Here is a 24,038-nt window from a genome sequence, read left to right as displayed (position 1 = left end):
ATGCACAATCAAGAATTTTTTGACATGAGAAATTAAGGTTCGTGTCTTAACATTTCACTGTACCCAGTGATTGCAAGGTGAGGTTTGAAGGTTTGGGGGCTGGGTTTGCTAGATTTGACAGTGAAATTCCAAAGCTCAGCTCCTGTGTCTGCTTGGTACTGTTGAATTGCTCTGTCAATATCACAAGTTTTTGTTCTCTTGTCTGCTAGCATCTGACACAAACCATTTAGAATAAAACCATTGCTGAAAGATTGGCTGCTGTTTTGCTGAACGTAGTCCTAATTCAAGTCTCTAGAATTTACGTGATAAAAGAAACATTAATCCAATGAGTATATATTAAGAACCAATTCAGTGTGATGTTTTCTTTTTGAATTTACTATGAATAATCAAAATTCATTTTGATAATCAAAATGTCTTTTCCATAGTTAAAACAGAAGATGATATAGTAACTCCTTGCCTTTTGATCTCTTTTAAGGAATTTGTGTTATGAAATTAATCATATATTGTATGCTTAAAACTTTATACATATGCACACACACAGGAATCTGTCACATACCCTTCATTTGTAATCTAGATTGTTCCTTACTAGTAGACATACTACAGTAGACATAATTTGTGTCTACTACAGTTGCATATCTGTGTGTATTTTTTCTTGTGCTCTTTGATCATGCCTGTAATTTCATGTCCCCCAAATATAAGTTTGGATGCATTATTTCTGTTCCTAAATCAAAGAAGGTGCAAAAAGAATCATGCTTTTCTTGTTTGTCTACATAAAATATTAACAGTCTGTTGGGCAACTGGGATATATGAAATGCTGTGCTAGGAAACTAGTTTTTTGATGGGACAAATTGTGCAATTGTCTCATTCTTCTTGTTTTCTAACAAAATTTACATTTTTGATCTGGGAAATAACTTGGAAAGGGATGCTGTATTTGTTCAATAGTTTCCCCCAGGAGTTCAGGATAAACCATTATGCTTGCCAAGCCCCTTGAGTGTACATTTAGAACAATTCCTTTATAGATGGAAAAAATGCCTTTCAAACAGATTTTCTTACGTTTAGCAAATGTATTGTTCTCATGGTAGCTGAAGACACTTGTTTGGAAGAACCAAGATGGGTGGAAAATAGAATTTCCCTCCTCCTAATCACTGGGCTTTATGTTAAATACGGAGGTAAAAATTGGGACAACACTGGCCCTAGTAAAGTCTAACTGGATACTTGTTTTGGATCAGAGCAAATCCGTTGACATGTACTGTACTCTGTAGCTCACCTACTCTGGAACAGGCCCACTGGCATGTACAGAATGAATCTAGACCCAACAGGCTGTGAATTGCAAATGTGGTGCGTAGTATCTTATGCCAAGCTGTCCTGGCATGCGTATTTCTTACTTCTGAGCTGCTACTATCTGATGGTACCATTGATGGTGGGACTTTTAAAAAGGTCAACAGCTCTAAAACCACATAGCTTGGATTCTGAGAACCACCAATCGAAGGAGACTTTCCCATTCCACCCTCCCCTCCTTTGCGTCCTCCTCGAAAACCTTCACCTCTTTGGGGGCAACTTCCTCCTGTAGCTCCCTGCATCACATTCTGTTCCGATCAGAGGGTCCCCCGACCCTCAGAAGAAGCTTTTAGCGGGCACAGAGGACTGCAGGCTGGAGGAAGCCTTGGTTCTTGGGATCCAGGCCCACATTTCGTTGACTCTTCTGAGGCCCTTTCATCATAGATTCTTTAACTGTCTTTTTGTTGGCAGCCAAACTAAGACAAAATTATGTATTGCATTTTCAAAAATAGCCTGTATTTCCCCCCCACCCACCCACAACTGAAGCCTAAACTTGTTGCCAATGTTGACTAGTCCTTTTTCAGTGATTAGAGAATATTTTTTTTTGAAATTCTGGGTTACGAAACAGAACTGAAAGTCTAAAATCTAAAACTTTTGCAGAGCGGGCAGCTAAGGTTGCTGAGCAGCAGGAGAGAGAACGAGCAGCACAGCAACAGCAGCAGAATTCCTCCCCCCGGGCAGGCACTCCTGTCGGGGCTCTAATGGGGGTGGTGCCGCCACCAACACCAATGGGGATGCTCAATCCGCAGTTGACACCTGTTGCAGGTAAAAAACAAATAGGGGCTCTGACCATTTTTTTCCCTTCATCCACTTTACCAAACTCCTTCATAACTCTGAACGCTATTCTTGGGTCACTTTATTTGTAGTGAAAAAGAAAGAAAAAATAACTATTAAACTTTACCTCATAAAACCTTAAGTTCAAAACAAACACAGATGTTTCCCTCACTGGTAGAAATAGCACCCCTTAATCCTAAGCATGCCGTCTTATCCCGATGAAGTCTCTGCCAGCTCATTCCCTGGTCAGCAAACTTGCTCCTGGTTTGTACTGTTAATTCTGTTTTGTTTCCTCTGAACGCTGCAGAATCTGGACACTTGGGAAAGAGTGGATGGTTTTCTCAGGTGGCACGTCATCAGTAACATTAGACACGTTCCGACTGTGAGAAAATGTAATATGATGCCTTAACGTGAGGGTAAACTTGAGAACTCATTTTATCACTCAGTTGAACTGGCTAGGGTTCTTGGCAGCAGCGTTTAGTGAGAATCGGAAAACATTTGTTTATTTCATAAAATGCATATACCGCTTGATTGTAGAAAACCTCAAAGCGGTTTTCTTTTGCAGGATTTTGGGTTTGTGTGAATTGAGCAGCAAGCCCTCCCATGCCACTGCAATCCACTTTCATCACTGTGATATTTCAAAAGCAATTATATTGTTCAGGCATAATGCTGAACCACACAGTTTAGTATTTTGTGCATGAGTGTCAAGCTTATGCTGTCTCCCCTCGTCTTCCTAAGGCGTAGCTTTGAGGAGGAGCTGGGAAGCTTTCATTTCCATCTTAAACTCTAGCTGTAGATAATTTTACATATAGGACATGTAACCTAGTTTTGTGTATTCAAATTTGTCAAGGCTCTACCTGTATTAAGCATCCAAGCTTATCTAGTTCTGTAACTGAGCAAAACAGATACAAGAACAGGAATAAATATTTTGCATTAGGGTGTTTGTAGATTTGGTTTAGTTTAGGTCTCCATATGTTCTGAATCTGTATTTGAAAATAAATACATTAACTTCACCAGGATCTAAATACGTGTTTTTAGAGGCACTCTATATTTCATTACATGCAAACAAATTGCAAGGCATTTTATTCTGATAATATTTAATGTGGCAGAATTGTCTGTTAATAGGACCTAGCATATAATCTATTAAATTTATTTTTCTTTTAGTATCACCATCTCATTAAAAAAACCCAATATACTGTTTCATATCCAGTTTTTCTCACCACGTTATCTTAACTTACACCTCACTTTGATCCAAATCTGTTTATAAACAGCTTTTCTTGAAACACTTCTTTTGTCTGAAGAATATCTTCAAAAATCAGCACCTAATGTAATTCTCTGGGAATAATTGCAACATTTCTGCAGGGCAGTGTAATGTAAGCACAGCAAAAAGGGGGAGCAGCTTTGGGACGCACTCAGAGGTTTGAGAGTGGCGTTCTGCTCATGAAACGGGGATCTATAAGATTTTGGTTCCACTTTCCCTTGCACTCCGCAAAAACCTGTTCCAGAGGATTGAAGGACCCCCTGAAACAGGCTGGGAAGTTGTAAGGAGACTGCAAAGGAAAGGAGAATAAGTGACAGGGAACTATTCGTCTTTAATAGAAAGTTGTCCCACTGATTTACATGATATGATGAATAGTTTGCTAAACATGTTTTACTGCACCTCTTGTTTTCTTGAGTGAAGTTTATCAGTTGAAGAAAGAGCTGGAGCAGCATTTTGTCTGGGAGTGGGCTGTGAGCCAAAGTCCTCATTTCAAATCTCCCATCAACCATGGAAGGATGGTAGAAGGAAGCCACTCCCTCTCATCCTCAGCTCACAGCCCCATTCTGCATATACTATCCCACTTACTTGGCTGCTATAAACATTACTGGCACAATGTTTGCAACATGCTTTGAACACTTGAAGTGTGTGATATAAATGCTAAATATAGTTACTAGTATCATTGTGATTGAATGGCAGCCAGTGTTGTTTTCACCTGACCGTTCAACACAAAATCTCAATTTACAGTAGAATGTTTCCAGATAAATAAATTTTACACAGCTTGGTTCTTAGTTTTTAATTTGTTGCTGTGAATTTGATTCGTCAGGGCTACTGAACATCTAGTCCAAAAATGTTGCATTTTATCTCAGCTCCATTTGTAAAAAAATAAATAAATTCCTTTTCAGTTCAGTTTTTGTTGCGTACGTTGTGTAGAGATTGAATATTAAGCCATTTCAAAGTTTTCAGAAAGCAATCTGTATTTTTTAATGGTTCCCTTAGAAGCCAGACCTCCGCTTTGCTGTCAGGTGGATTGCCAGCACCATTGTAGAAGAAAATCTGTCTCTCTGGTGTTGGTTCAAGGAGATGCCCATTCTTTCCTATAACAGGGCAGCAGCATTCCTAGATCTGTAGCTTTTACAGCATAAACCTGTATTTGTGACATATCTCCACTTGGGTTGATATTATTCTTGTTCGTTTTACTAGTTTTATGTTAAATTTTCTTAAGTGAGATTACACAGGCATAAAATTAGAGCTATTACTTCCAAACTTAACTTTCCCTCAGTAGGTAGGTCTGAATATGTATAAATCATTACCTGACATTATCCACAATATTGGTTCCAGCCTTGCAAATAATCAAGTGATGCTTGAAATTATCATGTGACAAAGTATTTCTTCACCACCTTTGACCTCATATAGAGCCCCCAAAGCAACTCACAGGCATAACTGCCATATTTTTCTCAGAATACCTTCAGTGATTTTCCTTTATTCTCCCCCAAAACCCATCAACCCACCCACACAATCCCATTTTGCAGGGCACTGACCTGTATCTCTCGGAACTCCTCCACCAATCCTTATTTTCTTCTCTCTCCATAATATCTCAGAATACTTCTCTCAGTCACCTTCATTGTCCCCCTCGCCCAACAATCCCCATTTTTTCCAGTCAAAGACAACCCCCACATTTCCCTCATTAACCACCCACCAACATTTATCTCTCATATTACCTCTTATTCTACCTCTAAGATTACCTCCTATCTCTTCCCTTTCCCAATTTTCTATGGTGAAGACCCTACATATACCCCCCCCCCCCCGCTTAACTCTCCGTTATTATTCTCAAGGCACCCGAACACAGCAATCTTTACTTTCTTTTCCGGTGCCCTTGATTCTCTTCTGTCAAGAGACTTGTCCATTTTGCCTTCTGTTCAGTACAATACATGATTCCTTGTTTACATTGCTATAGTATGCTAAAATTAACATGCCTCGAAGGTGAAGAATTGTACTGTGCAATACATTGCTTTTTATAGTTACCAGTAGTGTAACTTGCAGCAATATATAAGCTATGTGAGCACTTAAGATGATTGTGCAGTGAATATTCTCTGATGAAAACGTCCATGAAGTTTTTTCTGTCATGGCACATGAAAGATAAGGTCTCTCTCTCTTTAATATACCTTCTGTTTTAGTAGTCTTTTGGCCTTAATGAAGGTGAGAGATGGGAAGCAGCTCAATCTATGCAGTATTGTTAAATTAATTTCCCATATGTGTAAGTGGTTAACATCCTGTGTAAGTGAAAAATCCATAAACAACCTGAATGCCTGGTATACATACATCTTCTGTTAAGCTACATTGCTGTCCCATGAATTTTTGAATGTGCATGTCGCAATGTGATATACTTTCGTATGACTGACAAAACGTTTTGCATTTGCTTGTAATAATAACCACTTAATGATTCTAAATGCTCAGCTGGTTTCCTCCTGAAGAATATGCCAAAAGGCTAAATACTAATCTGTTCCAAATACGGTATCTGGCATTGTAACAATGTTCATTTTTGCAAGGTACTAATTGTAGTGTTGTATGGCAGTACCGAAGGTGCATATATGTGGGTAGTGCATGTAATTATTATTTTGGTCATTTTGCATGTCATTGATGCATGTTTGAAATTTGTTGTGTCCTTCAAGGCATGCTAGGTGGCTATCCACCAGGGCTGCCAACTTTACAGGGCCCAGTTGATGGCATTATTAGCATGGGCAGCATGCCGCCACTTCACCCTGGGGTGCCTCCACCCCACCAACTTCCACCAGGCATGCCAGGCATCCCACCACCGGGTAAGAATGACCTCATTCACTCATTATCTCGCCTCTCTGTTCTCACCCCATTCAACCAATTGCCATGGGAAATGTTTGCAGCTTGTGCATTTGTAGCTTAACTGCTTGACTTCTGTCGAATGCTCCAGGTATGTCTAGCTCTCTAGATGTGCAAGGTGCATTGAGAAATATACAAAGTATATTTGCCAAACATCTTGACATGTATGATACATGTTGGCAGAGCAACAAATGTGACTGATCCAGCAGCAAAGGAGTTGACCATGGAAATACCCTTGTATTTTTAGCATGAGTTTTTTAAAAAGTGTCAAATAGATCTGGCTTGAACGGTTACATATTGAAGTATTGAAGACACATAATTCCTAGTCCTTCTGAAACTGTTGAAGGTGATGTTGTTTGTTGAACTGGACAATTTCACTACCAGGCATGGATCTTAAACCAGTACACTGTTAGTTTTTTATTTCTTTGTGCACCATTAGTTCAAATATACACATTCTGATTTCAAACAACTTCATTTAACAGCAGATCATTTAAAAAAATGAAACCCTATAGCCTGATTTTTAAACAAACCAAACTGAAGCTTCAGCCAAGGGGAATATTAGTGTCTGGAGAGGTTGAAATGTGGGTACAGGCTTGTTCTTTAACATACAGTTCATCCAGGTTTGATAAATACTTAAAAGTAAATGCTCCCTTGTGATGTGGATCAATATTTATCCAAAACCATGAATGAAACATTAACTAAGAGAAACAGATATTTTGTTTCGAATTATTAAACTTCTATTTATAGGGAGACAGGGGCTGTTATGGAACCCTTGTTCATTGCCCCCTTCTCCTTTTTGCTCCTGCTAATTTTTCTTTCACTTTTACATGGTACATCATACTCCTTTTCTGCATGCAGTGGATAAGCTCAGCTGTTAATCTGTGGGCAAAAACTAATGTGATTTGCCTTCTTTATTTCTAAGTATGTATTTCACAGTAGTGTTCCCCTAAAATCTTTGAACATGAATAATTGCCTTTAAGATCCCATTTTTTCTTCAAGCCTCCTAGGGTATACAGTTAACATCCAGCAATCAAGAATTTGAGGATTTGCAGTGAGAAATGAACTATAGCTTTGGAATATAGATGTGTGCCATAGTTTCTTTATGGCTTGTTGTGCTGTTGAACTTTGAACAGCCATAAAGTGCTCGTGGATGTTCACTATCATTGCCAGGTTTCTCTATTTTAAAAACACCTTGTCTCCTTAGCTGCAGAAACAGTGTTACTATGATTATCATGGATGTATTAATTGCCTTCTAAGCAACCATCTCAAGGCTATTTGCATGTAAAAGATTTTAAAAATAGTTAAAAGCACAAAACGAGATCCATTTAAAAGCAATACTAAAACCCCAACAAAGTAGACCCATTTATTCAACAAGGAAAGCCTTTCATTGTTGGATAGAAATGACTGCATATCTGATCAAAATTCCAAACTGTATCCTTATAATCCCCAGGAAGGCTAGCGCTGAATAAATTGTAAACATGAAGAAACAGCCACCATCACAATAAGCTAGCAGGCCTGTACAACTTCACGAGTTCATTTGTGATGTAGCAGCAGTCTTTGTGAGGTTATTCTAAGAGACTATAGAAGAGATTATTACTAGATGAAATAATTTTGGATGTAAGCCCCCCAAACACAGCTAACTGACAGTCAACACAACTACTACTTCTAATAAGAATACTTAGGGGATCATATTTTAATAGCTGTAATACTCCTTTTTTTCTTTTTCTTTTACATTTTGAAATACAGGTGTTATAGGTCAAAGCGTTTCCTCCATGGTAGGAGCCCCCTCAGCAGGAAGTCCTTTTGGACAGCAGGTAAGTGACTTAGATAGGCATAGGAAAATCCTATAAATCATACTCTCAAAGGCTTTGTTTTTTAATAAATTGACCTCCTACAACCTAGTGAGTTTATTGCTCCTCTTATTTTCTGATATTGCTTCCTTACTACATCTGGCATGTGATTTAATGATGTAGGACTTAGAGGATATAAACTATCCCCTCAGCTATAAGAAAAGCTAAGTAAGGCAACAGGTGCTGGTGAGGGAGAACAGGTGGGAAGACCGCATCCTTCTCCAGCCCTCCAAATACTTTGCACTACAACCAATGTTAAGGGATTATAGGAGTTTTGGTTCAAAGCATATGGAAGACACCACATTGGGGAAAGCTGCTCCAAACAATTCCTTGTTCTTTTTTTCATGACTATTGATTTCTTGCCCTGCTTTCTTCCTTTTGCTCTCAATACCATTCCCTGTAATCTTCGCCAAAAATCAATAAGTAAGATTCCAGATAGCCAAACAGTTAAAAATGTGATATGTATGAATGTGTTGTGCATGGAAGTGAAAGCCATTTGTTTTGTGGAGATTTCAGACTGTCTTGATATAACAACGTGAAACAGGTTTTGTTTAGATTTATTTTTTTGGCACGGGCACATTTCTCACCACACCTGAGGGTAACCATTATTCCCTTAAGGATGTTTCAGATGCTTTTGCTGTTATACCCTTTCCTATTCTTCCCTTTCACGGAACTGTCTATAGAAACACAGTGTTCGCCACTTATCTTTGGTTCAATGAGATACTACAATCGTCAGGCTATGTTTGACCTTTTAAGGTATTGTTCTTTACTATTCCAGATGGGTATCCTTGGTCCACCAGGTCAGCAGGCCCCACCTCCCTATCCTGGACAAAATCCAGCAGCCCAGCAAGTTATGCAGCAGCCAACAACTCCTATGTTTGTCTCCCCTCCACCAAAGACGCAAAGGCTTCTTCATTCTGAGGCTTATCTGAAATACATTGAGGGTCTAAGTGCTGATTCGAGTAGTATTAGCAAGTGGGACCAGACCCTTTCAGGTAAGTCTACTTGCAGTAAACACAGAGACCCTAGAATTTATTTTGAGGCTGTCCTTTTAATTCTACCATTACTGTACAGTACTATACAGTGGTACCTCGCAAGATGAATGAGTTTTCCGTTTTTTGAGTCGTTCCGCAAGACGAATTTCCCTATGGGCTTGCTTCGCAAGACGAAACGTCTTGCGAGTTCTTGAGAGTTTGTTTCCTTTTTCTTAAAGCCGCTAAGCCGTTAATAGCCGCTAAGCCGCTAATAGCCGTGCTTCGCAAGACGAAAAAACCGCAAGACGAAGAGACTCGTGGAATGGATTAATTCCGTCTTGCGAGGCACCACTGTACTGTATAAGTGGTTTGCCCAGTGTGGCGGAGCTGTAGCTGCCATTTACTGGGAGGAGGGGCAAAGTAGCTATAAGATTGGGTTACACAAGTGGGGGTGCTGGATTGTCTTTGCTGGTGTGCTGTGCAGCCCCGACCTGTGCTTGTGCCTCCCCATCCCTTAAAGTGGAAGTAGCATATCTGTGTATAAAGCCCTTCATCCATCATTCCCAACCATTGGTCATGTTGACTGATATTGCCAACTCTCCTTTCTCCGGCTTTTAAAACAGCTGAAATGAGAATGTTTTATGCATTCAGAAATCTGCACTCCTCCATGAGATGGGAGTTCTATAATTGTGGAGCGTCTATTGTAAGCCTGTTTCAGCAAATGCTGTATAGTAAGTCCACAGGGAGCGGGAAGACAGCTCCTTCACCCCTGTTGGTAGTCACTAATGCAGATAAGTTATTCACAGCGCCTTTTAGCAATCTGTTGAAATCACTAAGGAGAGGTTCACTATTACCCTGCACAAGGGCTTCCGCTTATAAAATGGAGCTTCTCCTCTTACCACACGCTCCCCAAAAATAACTTACAGTGGGGCAGGAGAATCCCAGAATATTGCAAGGGGGGCAGTGTTGAATTCAGTGCAATGTTGAATTCCACCCATTGCTTTTAACCCTTTGTATGAATATTTGAATACAGTGGACCCTCCAGATACGAATTAAATTCGTTCCAGGGCTCCGTCCGCAAGCCGAAAAGTCCGTAGGCAAAGGCGCTGCTTCTGCACATGCATGCAGTGCGATTGAGCGCTTCTGTGCACGCCTGTGTGGCGAAACCCAGAAGTATACACTTCCGGGTCTGCCGTGTTCGTAACCCGAAAGATACATATCCAGAGCGGGACATAACTAGAGGGTCCACTGTATTAGTTTTTATTTCAGTTTATGGATTTATCTGAAATTTCATGTAGTTGGGCTGTTAAGTGATTATTTAAAAAACTGATCAGAAGTGTGCATTTTTTTTCAGCAGAAAGTTTTTAAAAGTTTCTATCAGCTAGCTCTGTCAAATCCTTTTGATTTCTGTGATTTCGTGTTCATAATTGAGTGCATTCTCCCGCTGAAGTCCATGGTGTGGATTTTACTTATGAACTTTATTCCATTCATATTGTCAAGCTGTACAGAAATGTAACTGAATGCCCTTTTCCTTCTTCAGCACGAAGACGTGATGTGCATCTCTCAAAAGAACAAGAGAGCCGTCTTCCTACACACTGGTTGAAAAGCAAAGGGGCCCACACCACAATGGCAGATGCCTTATGGCGCCTTCGAGACTTGATGCTGAGAGATACTCTTAATATCCGTCAAGCATACAACATAGAAAATGTTTAATCCTCTTTCGATACCAACATATAAAATTTTTGTGGAACAATAGCTGTTTTAGTTATTGGTGGGGGAGGGCAAACTGGTTTTATTGCATCTTACTGTACATTGCAAGATTGTTTTTTTATATAAGGACACTTTTAATAAGCATATTTCACTTTTTGTTATATTATGTTGACTTTTTTAAAAAATATACAGACTTGTGCATATGGTTCTTTAACTTGGAAGATGATCTCACACTTTTGTTATAAATGCAAAATAAGGTTATATCATTTGGCCTTACACAGAGGTTCTCATGCCTTCTTTTTTTTTTTTTTAAGCAGCAAGAGTAGAGTGTGTAGCGAAGAGAAATGTGAAGTTAATCCCAGTTTGCATCTTAGCAGCATGAGCATCCATGTGCTTGTGTGGTAGTGACTTTTGGCAGATACATCACAAGAACTTAAAGCCTTCCTTTAAATAAAGCTACTAGGGTAGGGAGAAGATGGAATCAACTTGGTAAATGTAAGGCCTTTTTTATTTGTTCCCAGAACTTGATAAAAGGAAATAAGCAAGACTGTATCTTTTGATTTGACCACCTTTTGTTGGCACATATAAGTTCAAAGTGGGGCTTGTATTGATGAGTCTGCTTTAAGAGATCTGCAGACATGAAGGCTTGCATGTGATGCTAGTAGACATTGGCCTGATGATAGTGTGCTACCTAATTTATTTTTCCAGGATGAGACCTGTGCTCATCACCACCAGCACCACCTCCTTGGGAAATACTTGAGTAAGCTTAAGTATAAAGGGGGAGGGATTTCTACTTTGCTGTCCTAATATGAAGGATGCATAATATCTTTGAATTCTCAGATCAGAACATTTATACATGTGTATTTTTAAAGGTGCAAAGCTTTAGTTTCCAAGACCTTCACTTCGAAATCAGAATTGGATGTTTTGTTTCTTGTAGTTTAAGGTTCCCACTGCAAATTTAATGCAGTTTATAACTGATATTGGAAGGTAAGTAACAGAGCATGCAAAAGGAGCATATGTATTTTAACAGCTTAAAATAAGTGCTCTATTCAGGACTTGGTATTTTGACACTTTTTCTTTAAAGGTTGCTCTGATGAAAACACTGCAGTCCTACTGTTGATAATTTTTATACGCATAGTCCTAGCTGTACAGCACTGCTTATAAGCCTAACACAGCAGATCATCATATGTAGGAATTGGCGTCCTGAACCTACATAAATTTAGAAAGTTAATCTAATTTTTGTTCCCACAGTTATAGGACAATACAGCATTTGTCTTTACTAGTAACAGTAGTCACAAAGCAGAGAGTTCCTTAAGGCATGTAAAAAGTCCTAGGTGAAACCAGTTGGAGTTGTGTAGTTCTGTTTTGTTGCCTGAGGGCCAGACTACCAATGGCATTAATTGCATAGCCTGCTTTTCACTGCACACTTTTTCTTCCATTAAACAGGGTGGGGCAGGGGTAGCGAATTCAAGAGCTTTTTCTCCAGTGCAAACTGTAGGCATGGGCCCCTCAAATCAAGGGTAGAACCCTGTCCCCGATACTAGTCATTTTTCAGAGAGGTTTGCACATAAACTCTGATAAACATAATGTGTAATAGTATAGCCCTGATACTAGGATTTTCTAGTTCAGCAGCCTTCCTTCTTTGGGTGACATCCATCATAGCACAAGGGGGCATCCACTTGTAGAAAGAGGAGCACCTCCTTCATGTGCACCCCCAAAATAAGCTCCAGAGGGTTGGAGGACTGGAGGGGAAGGATGGAGCCCTGTTGCAAAGATGGGCTGCCACAATTAGATCTCCCTCTTCATCTTTAAAGTTAGATTTATAAGTTTAGAAAAAACAACTTTGAATGTTGACAAGTAAGGGAATGCTTATCAAGCATGGATTCAAAGAAATAATTCAGGAGGCCACCACCTGACAAAGCTTGCACAAATATCAGTTAGGAGGCACGTTAGAAGTCATGTTTAATTACGAGGTTGATTTTAACAAAGAATTGTTGCCATGCTGGCTTCAGAGAATGAGTGGTTCATCAGGATAAGTAACTGTCTTATTGGACCAACTTTAGTTCACCCAATGAAAATTACATTCCATTACCTATTTTAACACACATCCAGAAAAATGTATATTTAGTTGATGTTTCTGGATCTGTTTCAGTGATACAATGCATTATGAAGATGACAGCAAGTAGCCTGTGAAAAATATACTATTAAAGTTTTGGTTCTTCAGATGAGGTACTAATGCAAAATACAATATTAATATTACAGAGATATTTGTATCCTTATCATTATATCATATGTGGCACACATCTTAGTATATGGCCTTTGCAATTTTTAAAAACCTCACAGATCTCTGCATGCACCCAGGAGTTTTCCTTGGGTGACTTAGCAGAAGCTGCCAATGCCAAATCAGCTCAGCACTGGGAGCTACTGAGGCGAGTGCATGGGTGCTCTTCTGGATCGTGGCCAGTGTGTTTGAAATTACCTCTCACATTTCAGTTTCAATGTCAAAAGGAGGCAGCAAGTCCTAGATCTTTAGTACTTGGAAACACCATAGACTTTTACTAATACAATCACTTTTTGTTTTAGGTATTGCAAAAACTACACCAAAGAACCTGGAATTTATTTATTTTTATTTATTTAAAAAATAAACAGGATGAGACACCCTTTGAATGCTGTATAATTCAGGAGGATCAGTGTTGAATAATACACAGCATTGTTTTTCCCATACATTTAAGAAGAGGGCAGCTTCACTATTTCTAATAATCCAGGAGTAAACAATTAGAACTGTAAATGAGACCTTTGCCTTTTCTATGGCAGTGCAGAGCACTCCTCCTAGACCATTAGGCTGGCCCTAATTATTTTAAATTTAATTTATTCCAAAATCATGTCTCTGTTTACTGGGGGCATTTCAGTAACATGTAGGATTAAAGTTTGATGGCTACAATCCAGTATTGCACAACCAGCTAGCTAAACTTTTCTAACTATAAATTGTTGAGAAGAAGAGCAAACCATGTCTTTTTTTGACCATTTGGACCCATTATTTGTTTTTTTTCTACAGCCATGCACTGTATTAGAATAAAAGGACATTGACTATTCAAATAAGAGTCTGGGAAATGGTTGGCTTGAGTGGAAAACATGTTTCAGTGAACCAGTTTGGAAGTGATCAGCAGTTCATCTCCTATTCCATATTCCCCACTCTTCCCTTAGAGCAAATGTGTTTATGTAATAATTCAAGTTGATGTTTTATAATATACTTTTCAGCATATATGCTTTTTGGACCTGGTTAATCCATGCCTCATTTTTTACTCCTGGTTGTATACTCCATTGAGTAAAGTGATAACTAGTCAATGTGCATGTACTATCAGTTTGTCTGAGGCTTTTTAATTTGAATAAAAATAGCTTGCAGTTTGGATTAGCCAGGTTTGATGTCTTATTCTTAGTTTTCCTGGAAATCTAGACGAGTCCTATAAAAAAACACAGGGATAAGCAAGCTATACATACTGTCACAGTTCCCCCAAAAAGCAATCCTAGGATAATATGAAACAATCTGAACTGTCCTAATATAGAGCTGTATCAAATCAGTACACAGATACACTGAATCTTAGGTGTATGATGGTGGTCACACATTTTGCCTGTCTGGAAAATCACTGTTGAATTCACTTAACACTTAATTCCTACATACATGTACGGCTTATATAGTATGTGACCTATAGAAGGAATGTTAAACGTCCTTAATTTCATTAGATCTACTTGTACCATAATCAATACCAGCAAAGTGCACTCTACATCTCAAAACATTATTTTTTCAAATTATAGGATAGAGCATACCTGGCATCATACAGCTATATAAGCAACAGGAACGTTTTTCAGTTTTCTCCCCATTTTGAGGAGTGTAACTCCTCTGAAGCTGAATTATATGCACCTGTGTGTTCATGCATTAGGACTCTGATGTGAGTAACACGTAAGTTTATACAGGCTTGAGGTCTATTTCTTGGGGCATATTGTGGTTAACTTAGGTTAAATTACCCCCAAAAGTAATTTGTACTAAATACCAAAGACTATACAGTACAATTTCAAGCCATTAAAGCAGGTGTGGCTAATGTGCAGGCTGCGTCCAGTTCCAAGAGATGGGGGGGGTGCATGACAATGACACACACACACACACATTTTATTATTTAAATAATAAAGCCACTTCTATACTTGGCCATGACATGCGGCCCTCTGAAGACTGACCCTGGATCAATGTGGTCGTTGGCTCAAGAAACATTAGCCAACCCTGCAAAGGCTAATAATAGATGAACCACTCACTGCTTCCCTTGATTCAGCAGCTGTTTAGAGCGACTGGAACAAGCTGAAAAGGGGGGAATGTACTAAAGTTTTCCAGAGCAAAGCTTCCAGAATTCTCTGCGGCCATGCATGGACAAGGCTCATGATTGCTTGCTACATCTGAACCAGCCCAGTGTCATGCCAAACAGGTTCCCTAAAATGAAAAGAGAAGCAGTACTACAAGTTGTATTTGTGGAAGGGTTTATAAAAACAGGTGATTAATCAATAAACCAATGATGAAATGTTTTAGATGTACAATTAATTACAGCTTCTGAAATAAATATAAGTATTGTAACCGGTCTTTACTGTTCAGTTCCTGGGTAGCTGTGACTACAATAAGACAACTACAGCATCTTCTTCCAGCAACCTGGGTAGCAAAAACTTCATGGGACTCGAAACAGTCATCGTTCAGTCTGAACACTTGTAATTTTCTTACTTTAGATGTGAAAGGCAAGTAGGATTTAGAAGTTCAGATTTCACTTCATCTAAATTATTCAGCGTCAAAGTCATCTTCCTTCCAAATTTTGCTCATGCTGTCTCTCAGACCTTTTTCTACGGTAAACGTCATCTGTAAAATATTTATTTCTCAAAATACTGTGGTGGAAACATCCTTTAAATGCATCTTACATTTATTACGTCACTTCGTTAGACAGCTATCCCCCGCCTCCCGCAATGTAAACAATCAGCTGAATGGGCTGATTCATGCCAAACCAGATCACAGCACCAAATACCGTATTTTGAAGAATATACCATGGCAATGAGTGAATGATTTATAGAAGCAAAGCTTGTTAGAGCAAGGATGGGGAATGTGATCTGACCAAAGCACTGGATCTAGAACTGACCCACGAGTAGACCCTTTTTAATAGGCGAGTGGGACGATCCACTTATCAATCACCTGATATGGTGAATCAAAGTTTAAGCTGTGGCAGAAGTGTTAGGCTTATCTCCGATCTTAATACTTTTTGTCCCACAGCACTAAAATTGGAGATAAGCCTCTCCCACTGCCTTTCACTATCAAGCAGCAAGTAGAGGCACATCTCCTAGTGCAGTAGGACGAGAACCAAGAGAAGAGACAAGCCTCTGCTTGTTCTTTTATGGTAAAAAACAGTAGAGTCTTATTTATCTCTGATCTTGTGCTGTAATTCCACAGCACTATGATCAGAGAACGGCTGCCTGCTCTGGCAGTTTACTGTCAAAGAGCAGGCAGAGGCTTACCTGATCTTAGCACTAACCTTCAAAGACTAGAGAGAAGAGATCCCTCATCTCCAAGGTTAGATCAAAGATAACAGATCCAGCCATGTTCCAATTTAGAATACCAGAAATTATATAACCAGGCATCAAAAAACAGGTGAATATGGTTTAACCAAAATAGCCTCATGGGAGAAACTAGCCAGGTTACTGCTGACTTAAGTCTGCTACCTATTTCATGAGATGATACTGCTGGTACTTACCCGTGAAGGGTTGCTTTTCATGCATGTAAGATGACAGCCAATGGTTGACAGCAGGTAAAACCATTTTGAGAAAAACAGGCTTCCTTGGTGGCTGTGGCTGAGAATCATTCATTCTAACTTTTTCAAGGGAGGGGGAAGATCACTGAGCATATACAGTAGCTGACTAAACCATCAACTTCTTAAATGACCAGTCTAGGTATTGAATTGGGCATAGCACTGAAATTGCACTTTGTGAAATATGTCACTTGTCTCTTAGAAGAGCAGCAAGGGCAACTGCATCCCATTAAAGAGTTCTGAGACCTTTAATACCATTAGCCATAAAGTCTTAAGTTATCCATATTGTGGTTACCTGTTTGAGATCTTATTGGGCTATTTCTCCATTTAATAAAAGCTGAACATAAAGCAAAGCAAATCTTCAGGTATGATTAAGCAATTATGAACTTATTTTAGAGGTAATGGGTTACACAAACTAGGAAATATCTGTTAAGTCTAGGCTCATAACAATGACTGTAGATATATCTGCTAAGAAATAAATACCAGAAAACTTTATGAAAATACTTACAAAAAGTCTCTTGCCCAATTCGGACTCTGATCATAAACCATTCCATAGCACCTCCAAGGATAAAAAAGAAAGGGAGAAATCGATATACTCCAAAGCGTTGCTTTCCAGGCACCATGTTCAAGAGTAGTTTTATTTTATGTTTGACAAGCATTTTACATAGGAACTTATAATCCTTGCAAAGGAGTGGTTGATCCTAGAAAATGTAAAAAAATTGATAAAATTGATTAATCAACCTATATGGAGAGTAGCTAATGAAACCAACTGGGTTTCATATCTTTCTTGTACACAACTTGACCCTGTGCAATAAACATTCAAAACTCAAATGATAAAGAGCTATGCAGACTGATCTATGCACGCTTTCTCATTAGCAAGGTAAAGGTAAAGGGACCCCTGACCATTTAAGTCCAGTCGTGACCGACTCTGGGGTTGCGGCACTCATCTCGCTTTATTGGCCGAGGGAGCCGGCATACAGCTTCCGGGTCATGTGGCCAGCATGATTAAGCCGCTTCTGGCGAGCCAGAGCAGCGTACGGAAACACCGTTTACCTTCCCACCAAAGTTGTACCTATTTATCTACTTGCACTTTGACATGCTTTTGAACTGCTAGGTTGGCAGGAGCCAGCACTGAGCAATGGGAGCTCACCCCGCTGCGGGGATTCGAACCACCGACCTTCTGATCGGCAAGTCCTAGGCTCTGTGGTTTAACCCACACTTCTCATTAGTAAATTCCACTTAATTGGCAATTATTCCTAGGACAGTGTGCGTATGAATGTATTCTTGAAATTATATGCATTCTATCATTTTCACATTCATTTATAGAATGACTCATAAATAGCGCTATGACAGTATTTTAATCCACACAAGCTTTTCAGCTTCCAGATGAAATGATCCCCCCTCTCCTCCCCTATGCACTAATATGAGGGTTCTCCTGAATTACTCACCAAAAAACCCTGGAAACCACTTTTCTGACAGAACATAATTATGCTTCTGTTGTAAATCACTGCCCCTATTGGCTGTTGGAACAGGCTACCCATCCCTGTTTTATAATACAGATTGTATATTTGAGGTACCTGCAGAATTTTACAGTGTGTATCAGTCAATAGGCCCAGTAGACCCTTCACAAAACTTGATCACTACTTCAGCCTACTATTTACAGCTGCTTTCTCTTTGTATTTAAGACAAATAGCTACCTATTCTCAACAAACATGCAACTAGATGCTTGTTTATCAGGTGGCCCTGTTCCTGGAGGAAAAAGGGGTTAAATTAATACCTTAGTCATGACTCGTTTTAGTCTTGTTTTCAGTTAGTCTGTTAGCCCATCTAGTCCTTTATCCAGGACAGGATGGAAGCTGGGCATAAGCACAGCAGCATTTCCTCCTTTTGTAATTCCCAGTAACTAGTATTCAGAAGCTATCAATTTCCAATAACCATTGTGACTAGCAGCCTTACCCTCCATGAATTTTGTCTAAACCAGGACCAGCCCATGCATCAGACAAGGTGAGGCGACTGCCTCAGGTGGAAAGATCCATAGGGGCAGCAGACTCCCTTGTTATCTTTATGCCCACCCCCTTTCCTGATGTAGCTCTTCACCCACTCCTCCTTCCCTGGCGGGGAGGAAGGGGGCCGCCATTCAGTGGTTTGCCTCAGGCAGCAAAATGTCTTGAGCGGACCCTGTCCAAGCCCCTTTTGAAGCCGCCCACTGTTTCATCTTGCAGTACAAAAACTCCACAGCTTAACTATTAAGCTTCCTTAGGTGACCCTTAGTTTCCGCACTATGAGAATGGGCGTGCGACTTTCTCCGCAAGGTGCATCATTTTATTCACCTCTTAGCCCTATGTTCCACCACCATCACCCGCGTCTTTTATTCGCCACTCCATTGACACCTTCCAGTCTCTTGTGGGCCCGAGTTTGGAGCGCTTACTGCAGCAGCTCCTCCACCCCGACCACCCCACCCCTCGCAGGTTCAACGGTCATAACGGCAAATACCCCCACTCTGCGTTTTCGAATTCACCCAATCACTGAGCCGCCCTGAAGACTCTCTGCCGCGCGGCAGGCCCTCACCTTGGAGCTTAAAGAGCAGACCTGTGCGAGGCGGCAGACTTACCCCTTGTGGGCAAGAGACGACGGAAGAGGAAAATTCGCTCCGCCTCCTCCTGACGCGCTAAGGGAAATAGCCGGATCCCATTGGCTCGCTGCGCTAGAGGGCGTGGCTTGTGGAACAGATGAGGAATAGGCGGGAGGAGATCGTTTTTTTCCTTTAGCTGAGGAACTCGAGCGCTAACGGCGGGCCCGAGAGCGCAAGGGAGCAGCTAGCTCCTAGCGATATTAAAGGCACGCTTCAGTGGGAGTAGTCCCGAGTAAGGGGCACAGTATTTCAGGTCTCCGCCATAAGCTTCCAGATGTCCCCGTGTTGCTTTTCTCTAAACTACAAAACAGGAAGGTCTAGTGTTGCAGGGAATGCTCGTAGGGGCGGGGACAAGACTCGTGCTGAAGATACAGGATCCAGAAAAAAGCCGTGTTGTAGATGTTGGCTATATTAGCGCTGCGTTGTGCAACTTGGATCCATATTCGACTGGTTGTTGCTTCCCTTCAAAATAATTCCAATGCGTCATTTCCTGACAGTGGAACTATTAGTCTGCGTGGCGGGGGAAAGAACTGCCATGTGGCATCTTAAAGGCCAACATTTATTATGGCATAATAATTATTAATAATAATTTATTAACCGCCGAAGATCACAGGGCGGCTCACAGCATAAGCGTTCGTGGACCAGATTCCATTTTATGAGATGAATGCACAAAACACGTATGGGGTGGTATTGTAAAACAGCATCCCAAGCTGTTTAGGGGCTTTAAAGACCAGCACCTCGAGAGTAAATAGGCAGCCAATGTAACTTTTTCAGAATCGGTTTAATACGATTTCATCCAGCTCTACCGGTTAAAATTCTAGCAGTTGCATCAGCACTCATTAAAGCTTTCAGCTTGTCTTCAAAGTCAGCATCACGAACAGCCCATTACAGTAATCCGTTCAGTTACAGTTGTAGTTTGCCAACCAGTCAAAGCTGGAAAAAGGCCTTCCATGCCACTGGAAGCACCTGGGCCTGAGGTGACAATGCTGGATCCAAGAATACCTGCCTCCACGCTCCACCACTACACGCCTGCTCTTTCAAAGGGAGTGCAACCTTCCCAAAGAACAGACTACGCACCACTTACACAAAGCACCTCAGAATACCAGTTCAGTTTCTTGGCCTTGTCCAGCCCATTACACAATGCAAACACCGGTCTCATACCTGCGGGACCACCCTTACACTAGACAGAGAAAAAGAGAACCGAGTGTCATCAGCATACTGACCCCTCACGCCAAATCTCACTGGGCTTATAGAAGCCCTGTGGCGCTTATTCCTTGGTAAGAATACAAAGGAGTAAGCCCCGCTGAAAGCAATGGAACTTATTTCTGAATAAATAGGCTTAGCGTGGAGGAGTAATTACCTTCTCTCTTCTCTTCTCCCCCCCCCCCATCCATTTATTTCACTAAGAGCTCCTCTAACGAATAGACAGGCCTCCTCTTTCTCCAGACAGGCAGAAACAACTAAGCGAGGAAAAGCAGACGACGAATAGAAACCGTAGCCCAAACCTCCCTCTTCCCCACGGCAAGAAGCGCAGCGCAACACAATCGTCAAGCGCGCAGTCTTTTGGAAAACATCGCCGCACTGAATGATTTAAATACCTTCCAGCGGGGCGGGCGAAAGGGCTCACGGGTGTGGTAGTCCTTGGCTCCTCGAATACTCGGAGAGAGGCCGCGAGGAAAAGATTCGCTCAGCCTACAAATCCCAAGTCGCCGCGCAGCGCCTGGGTTCGGAGACCCCGCCGCCTGCTCCTCCTCGCAAGGGGTCTCTCCTGATGGGGCGCCAAGGATTGGCCAGCTTGGCTGCGCTTCCATTGGCTGGCTGGCTGTTGCGCGGCGGCGGCTGTAGAAGTCGCGTCGCGCGGCCAGTGGCCGGAGCAGAGAGCAGGGGACTGCGAGGGGCTGAGGTGGCCTTTTCGTGCTTCTCTGAGGTTATGCCCTTTTAACCCCTCACGGAAGAGGCGTCCTGCCGCCCCGGAGAGGCTCCATGGCTGCCGCGGGACTCAAGGCTGCAGGCGGCAGCGTGTGGAAGAGCGGCGGAGTCGGTCTCCAGCTGGTGGCCGCTGCCGCTTCCACTCACAGCTGCGCCTCCAAAGGCAGCGGAGACGGGCGCGCTGGCTGCAGCCAGCCGAGGGCCCACCAGCACCAGTCGGCGGGACACTCGCCACCGCCACCGCCGCCGCCCTCCTTGAACGGCAAAGTCAAAAGAGCCGGGGACTCCAGCCATGCAGCCACTGCCCCTTTGGGCAGCCCCGTCGAAGGGGTCGACACCAAGTCCTATCTTTGGGCCAGGTACCACGAGATGAAAAAGCTGGTTTACGGTAACCAAAATATTATTATTATTATTGTTGTTATTATTATTATTATTAGCCTCCCCACGCGGGGTGGGAGATTTGACTGTGTGCCTGATGCATTTGTGGAAGTGGAACCTGATGGTGATGAATTGCAATGCTTCCTCCCCCAGCTGCCCCACTGCAAATCGTTAGCCCCGTTGGGAGCCCTCAGATTAAGCTGTTCGCAGCCTGGTTTTATATGAAAAGGAGTGCAGTACCGTAGCTGTGTTCTAATTTCGCCAGGGAGCTGTGTGGCCAGAATCCCATCTGATTGCTTTTGTTGGTTTGTCCAACATGTTTCATCAGATACTCATTTGTCACTGTAGAGAGCAAGCAGGACTTTCTAGACCCACAGCCTTCCAAAGTTAGAATGGCTTCAAATACTCTTTTGAGAATAGATGTTTGCTCAGATGAGAAGGGCATAAAACAAGTTGGATCATATGGGACACATGTTAGTATACAGCTGAGTTCCTTCAATCACTTAGATATCAGCATCTAGTCTACTGTATTCTTGTAATAGATAGATAGATAGATTAGATTATTATTAAGTTCTCATCTGCCCACTTTAGGGCCTTTCATATCCTATATGATGCATCGTTAACGTCTACATCTGAAACTATTTTGTATTTCTGGTACGTGCTCAGTGTCCCCTTGGCAAAGTCATAATCAGTAGTTTACCATTGCCAAGTATGTTAAATGCTAGTGGAAGAAACTAGTTGGGACAACAATTTCAAGATAACAGATGTAAAAAAATACCGGATTCATTAACTCTAAAACCCAGTGATATGAGGTGGAAAATTTTACAGTGCTATATTTTTCCGTAGAAAATCTGCAGTCTAAAAATGCACGTTCATAAAAATAAATAACGTGATGAGCTGACACAATATCAGTCATGTTGGGCAGTTTCAAATTTGTAATTAATAGACTATCACCATCTATTAAATAATGGGCATGCAGCTCTTCAGATTGCTAAAAGTGGTGCGGTATGTTAAGATTTTTTCAATACCTTCATTTCCCCCCATAAAATTTAAACAACGGAAGTCTATGTTGTTGAGTTGTCATGAATTAAAATATTTACAAAAGTTCTAATCTTAAAAATCCAAGTAAACTGTTGAGTTTATTTGTATGTTTGATACTTGTTGCACCCTGCAGCATAATTGTATCTCTGTCACCTGGCAATAACCTAGTCCTGTTCTCAGGAACCTACCCCACAGGTTGGAAGAGAACGAATACAGTACAGTGCCTTCAACTACCACCCCATGTTCATCAGCTGAAAGTTGAGGGATCAAGCAAAAGTAACAGAGCTGCAATTCCCCCTCTCCCTCTTCCAATAAAGGTCACCTATTAGGAGGGCCGGCCCACCCATAAAGCAAGGTGAGCCAACTACCTCAGGTGGCAGGATCCACAGGAGCAGCAAATCCCAATGTATATATTTATTTCCTCCCTTGTTCCTGGTGGAAATCTTCACCCCTTTTTCCCTGGTGGGGAGAGGGCACCTTTTTGTGAGTCACCAAAGGTGTCAAAATCATGTAGTGGGTTGGCCCTGCCTGTCAGGGTGACCAAAGCCAATTCTGTCCTGAAACCAGACCAGAACCTGGAATGAAAAGGTTCAAGATAATAGTTTCATTCAGTTTGGTGGTGAGCTGGATAAGCGCAAAACAAGCTGAAACTCGGGTCAGATGTTCTGATCCCTTTTGGAGAGACTTTGTAAATGGGGTTACATACCTCCTTAAGACAGAGTTGGACAGCTCTCTGGGTGATCTGAAGTAGGTTATCAAGGATTTCTCACTCATAGTTGTTTAACTAAGAATGACCCTAAATTATGCTCCTCAAATGAATAGCTTGGGGATGCGGGTAGACCATCCCCAAACTGTAGAAGAACTGAGTTCCATTCAATTCTGGTATCCAAAACAATTCTTTACACCTGGCTCCAGTTAGTAGTGCTAGTAAGAACAAGCTAGTTCCCTAAGCCTGAAGTCTGACTGAAGGTGCTGGTATGGTGAATTGGGAACAGTGGAGACTTTTTTTTTAAACCAGCTTTGGCTGATTTCCAAACTTTGGGACCTCATGGGGAATAGTTCCCTGACCATTGTTATGCATGCTTGTAACTTTTAGATTGGGTTTCTGCTTCAGGCTGCTCCTGAAGTGCTTCTGCAAACTTCAGCTGAGGGAATTCAGAATGTGACAGCCAGATTATTGACAAGTATCAGTTTCAGGGAGCAGATAGCATCTATTTTGAAACAGCTCCCCTGGTTCCTGGGTGGTTTCTGAGTACTGTTCAAAGCATTTACCTTTCTTGCTCTAAGCAGACTAGGCAGCATTTTAAGGTAGTGGGCCAGAGGCCACCAGTGGCCCTCAGCACTTCAGCTTGCCCTGCCCCCCAACAGCATTTTAGTTGAATAGACGCTAACAGTTCTCCACATGCATAGTTCAGAGGCACCTGTGGGAGTTGGTTAGAGAGCAAGGTAGGTGGGAAGGAGCCTTTAAGG

General features: G+C 41.5%; 3 protein-coding genes across 32 annotated transcripts in view; 2 read left to right on the top strand and 1 right to left on the bottom strand.

Annotated features, from left to right (window-relative positions):
- PBRM1 (polybromo 1) overlaps positions 1-14,172 on the top strand; it is a 56,341-nt gene extending 42,169 nt beyond the window's left edge. For 14 of the 29 annotated variants that reach the window (XM_083488846.1, XM_083488848.1, XM_083488847.1 and 11 more), the window contains 5 exons: positions 1,939-2,103; positions 6,043-6,189; positions 7,973-8,040; positions 8,855-9,071; positions 10,591-14,172. In XM_083488846.1, the coding sequence (XP_083344972.1) occupies positions 1,939-2,103; positions 6,043-6,189; positions 7,973-8,040; positions 8,855-9,071; positions 10,591-10,763 (770 nt within the window). In that variant the 3' untranslated portion in view covers positions 10,764-14,172. The remainder of the gene's footprint in view (positions 1-1,938; positions 2,104-6,042; positions 6,190-7,972; positions 8,041-8,854; positions 9,072-10,590) is intronic. The other 15 variants (XM_083488853.1, XM_083488840.1, XM_083488839.1 and 12 more) reach the window with 3 other exon arrangements.
- A 1,095-nt stretch (positions 14,173-15,267) lies between these two features.
- UQCC5 (ubiquinol-cytochrome c reductase complex assembly factor 5) lies at positions 15,268-19,177 on the bottom strand. 2 transcript variants are annotated; one of them, XM_083488905.1, is made up of 3 exons: positions 19,157-19,177; positions 17,097-17,289; positions 15,268-15,651 (listed from the first exon to the last, which is right to left on the bottom strand). In XM_083488905.1, exons 2-3 carry the CDS (start codon positions 17,245-17,247, stop codon positions 15,590-15,592), a joined length of 213 nt encoding a protein of 70 aa, XP_083345031.1. In that variant the 5' UTR covers positions 17,248-17,289; positions 19,157-19,177; the 3' UTR covers positions 15,268-15,589. The 2 variants fall into 2 exon arrangements, with proteins under 2 accessions (XP_083345031.1, XP_083345032.1); XM_083488906.1 differs by lacking the exon at positions 19,157-19,177 and adding an exon at positions 18,919-19,139.
- A 50-nt stretch (positions 19,178-19,227) lies between these two features.
- Positions 19,228-24,038, top strand: part of NT5DC2 (5'-nucleotidase domain containing 2) — a 34,015-nt gene continuing 29,204 nt past the window's right edge. Inside the window, exons 1-2 of the mRNA XM_083488874.1 lie at positions 19,228-19,452; positions 20,667-21,537. Coding sequence (XP_083345000.1) covers positions 21,204-21,537 — 334 coding nt within the window. The 5' untranslated portion in view covers positions 19,228-19,452; positions 20,667-21,203. The remainder of the gene's footprint in view (positions 19,453-20,666; positions 21,538-24,038) is intronic.

Source organism: Podarcis liolepis (genome assembly GCF_965112155.1).
Source record: "Podarcis liolepis genome assembly, chromosome: 2".
NCBI classification, from domain to species: Eukaryota; Metazoa; Chordata; class Lepidosauria; order Squamata; family Lacertidae; genus Podarcis; species Podarcis liolepis.
The sequence above is the reverse complement of the archived record's forward strand: the minus strand, read 5'-3'. Positions and strand labels throughout refer to the sequence as shown.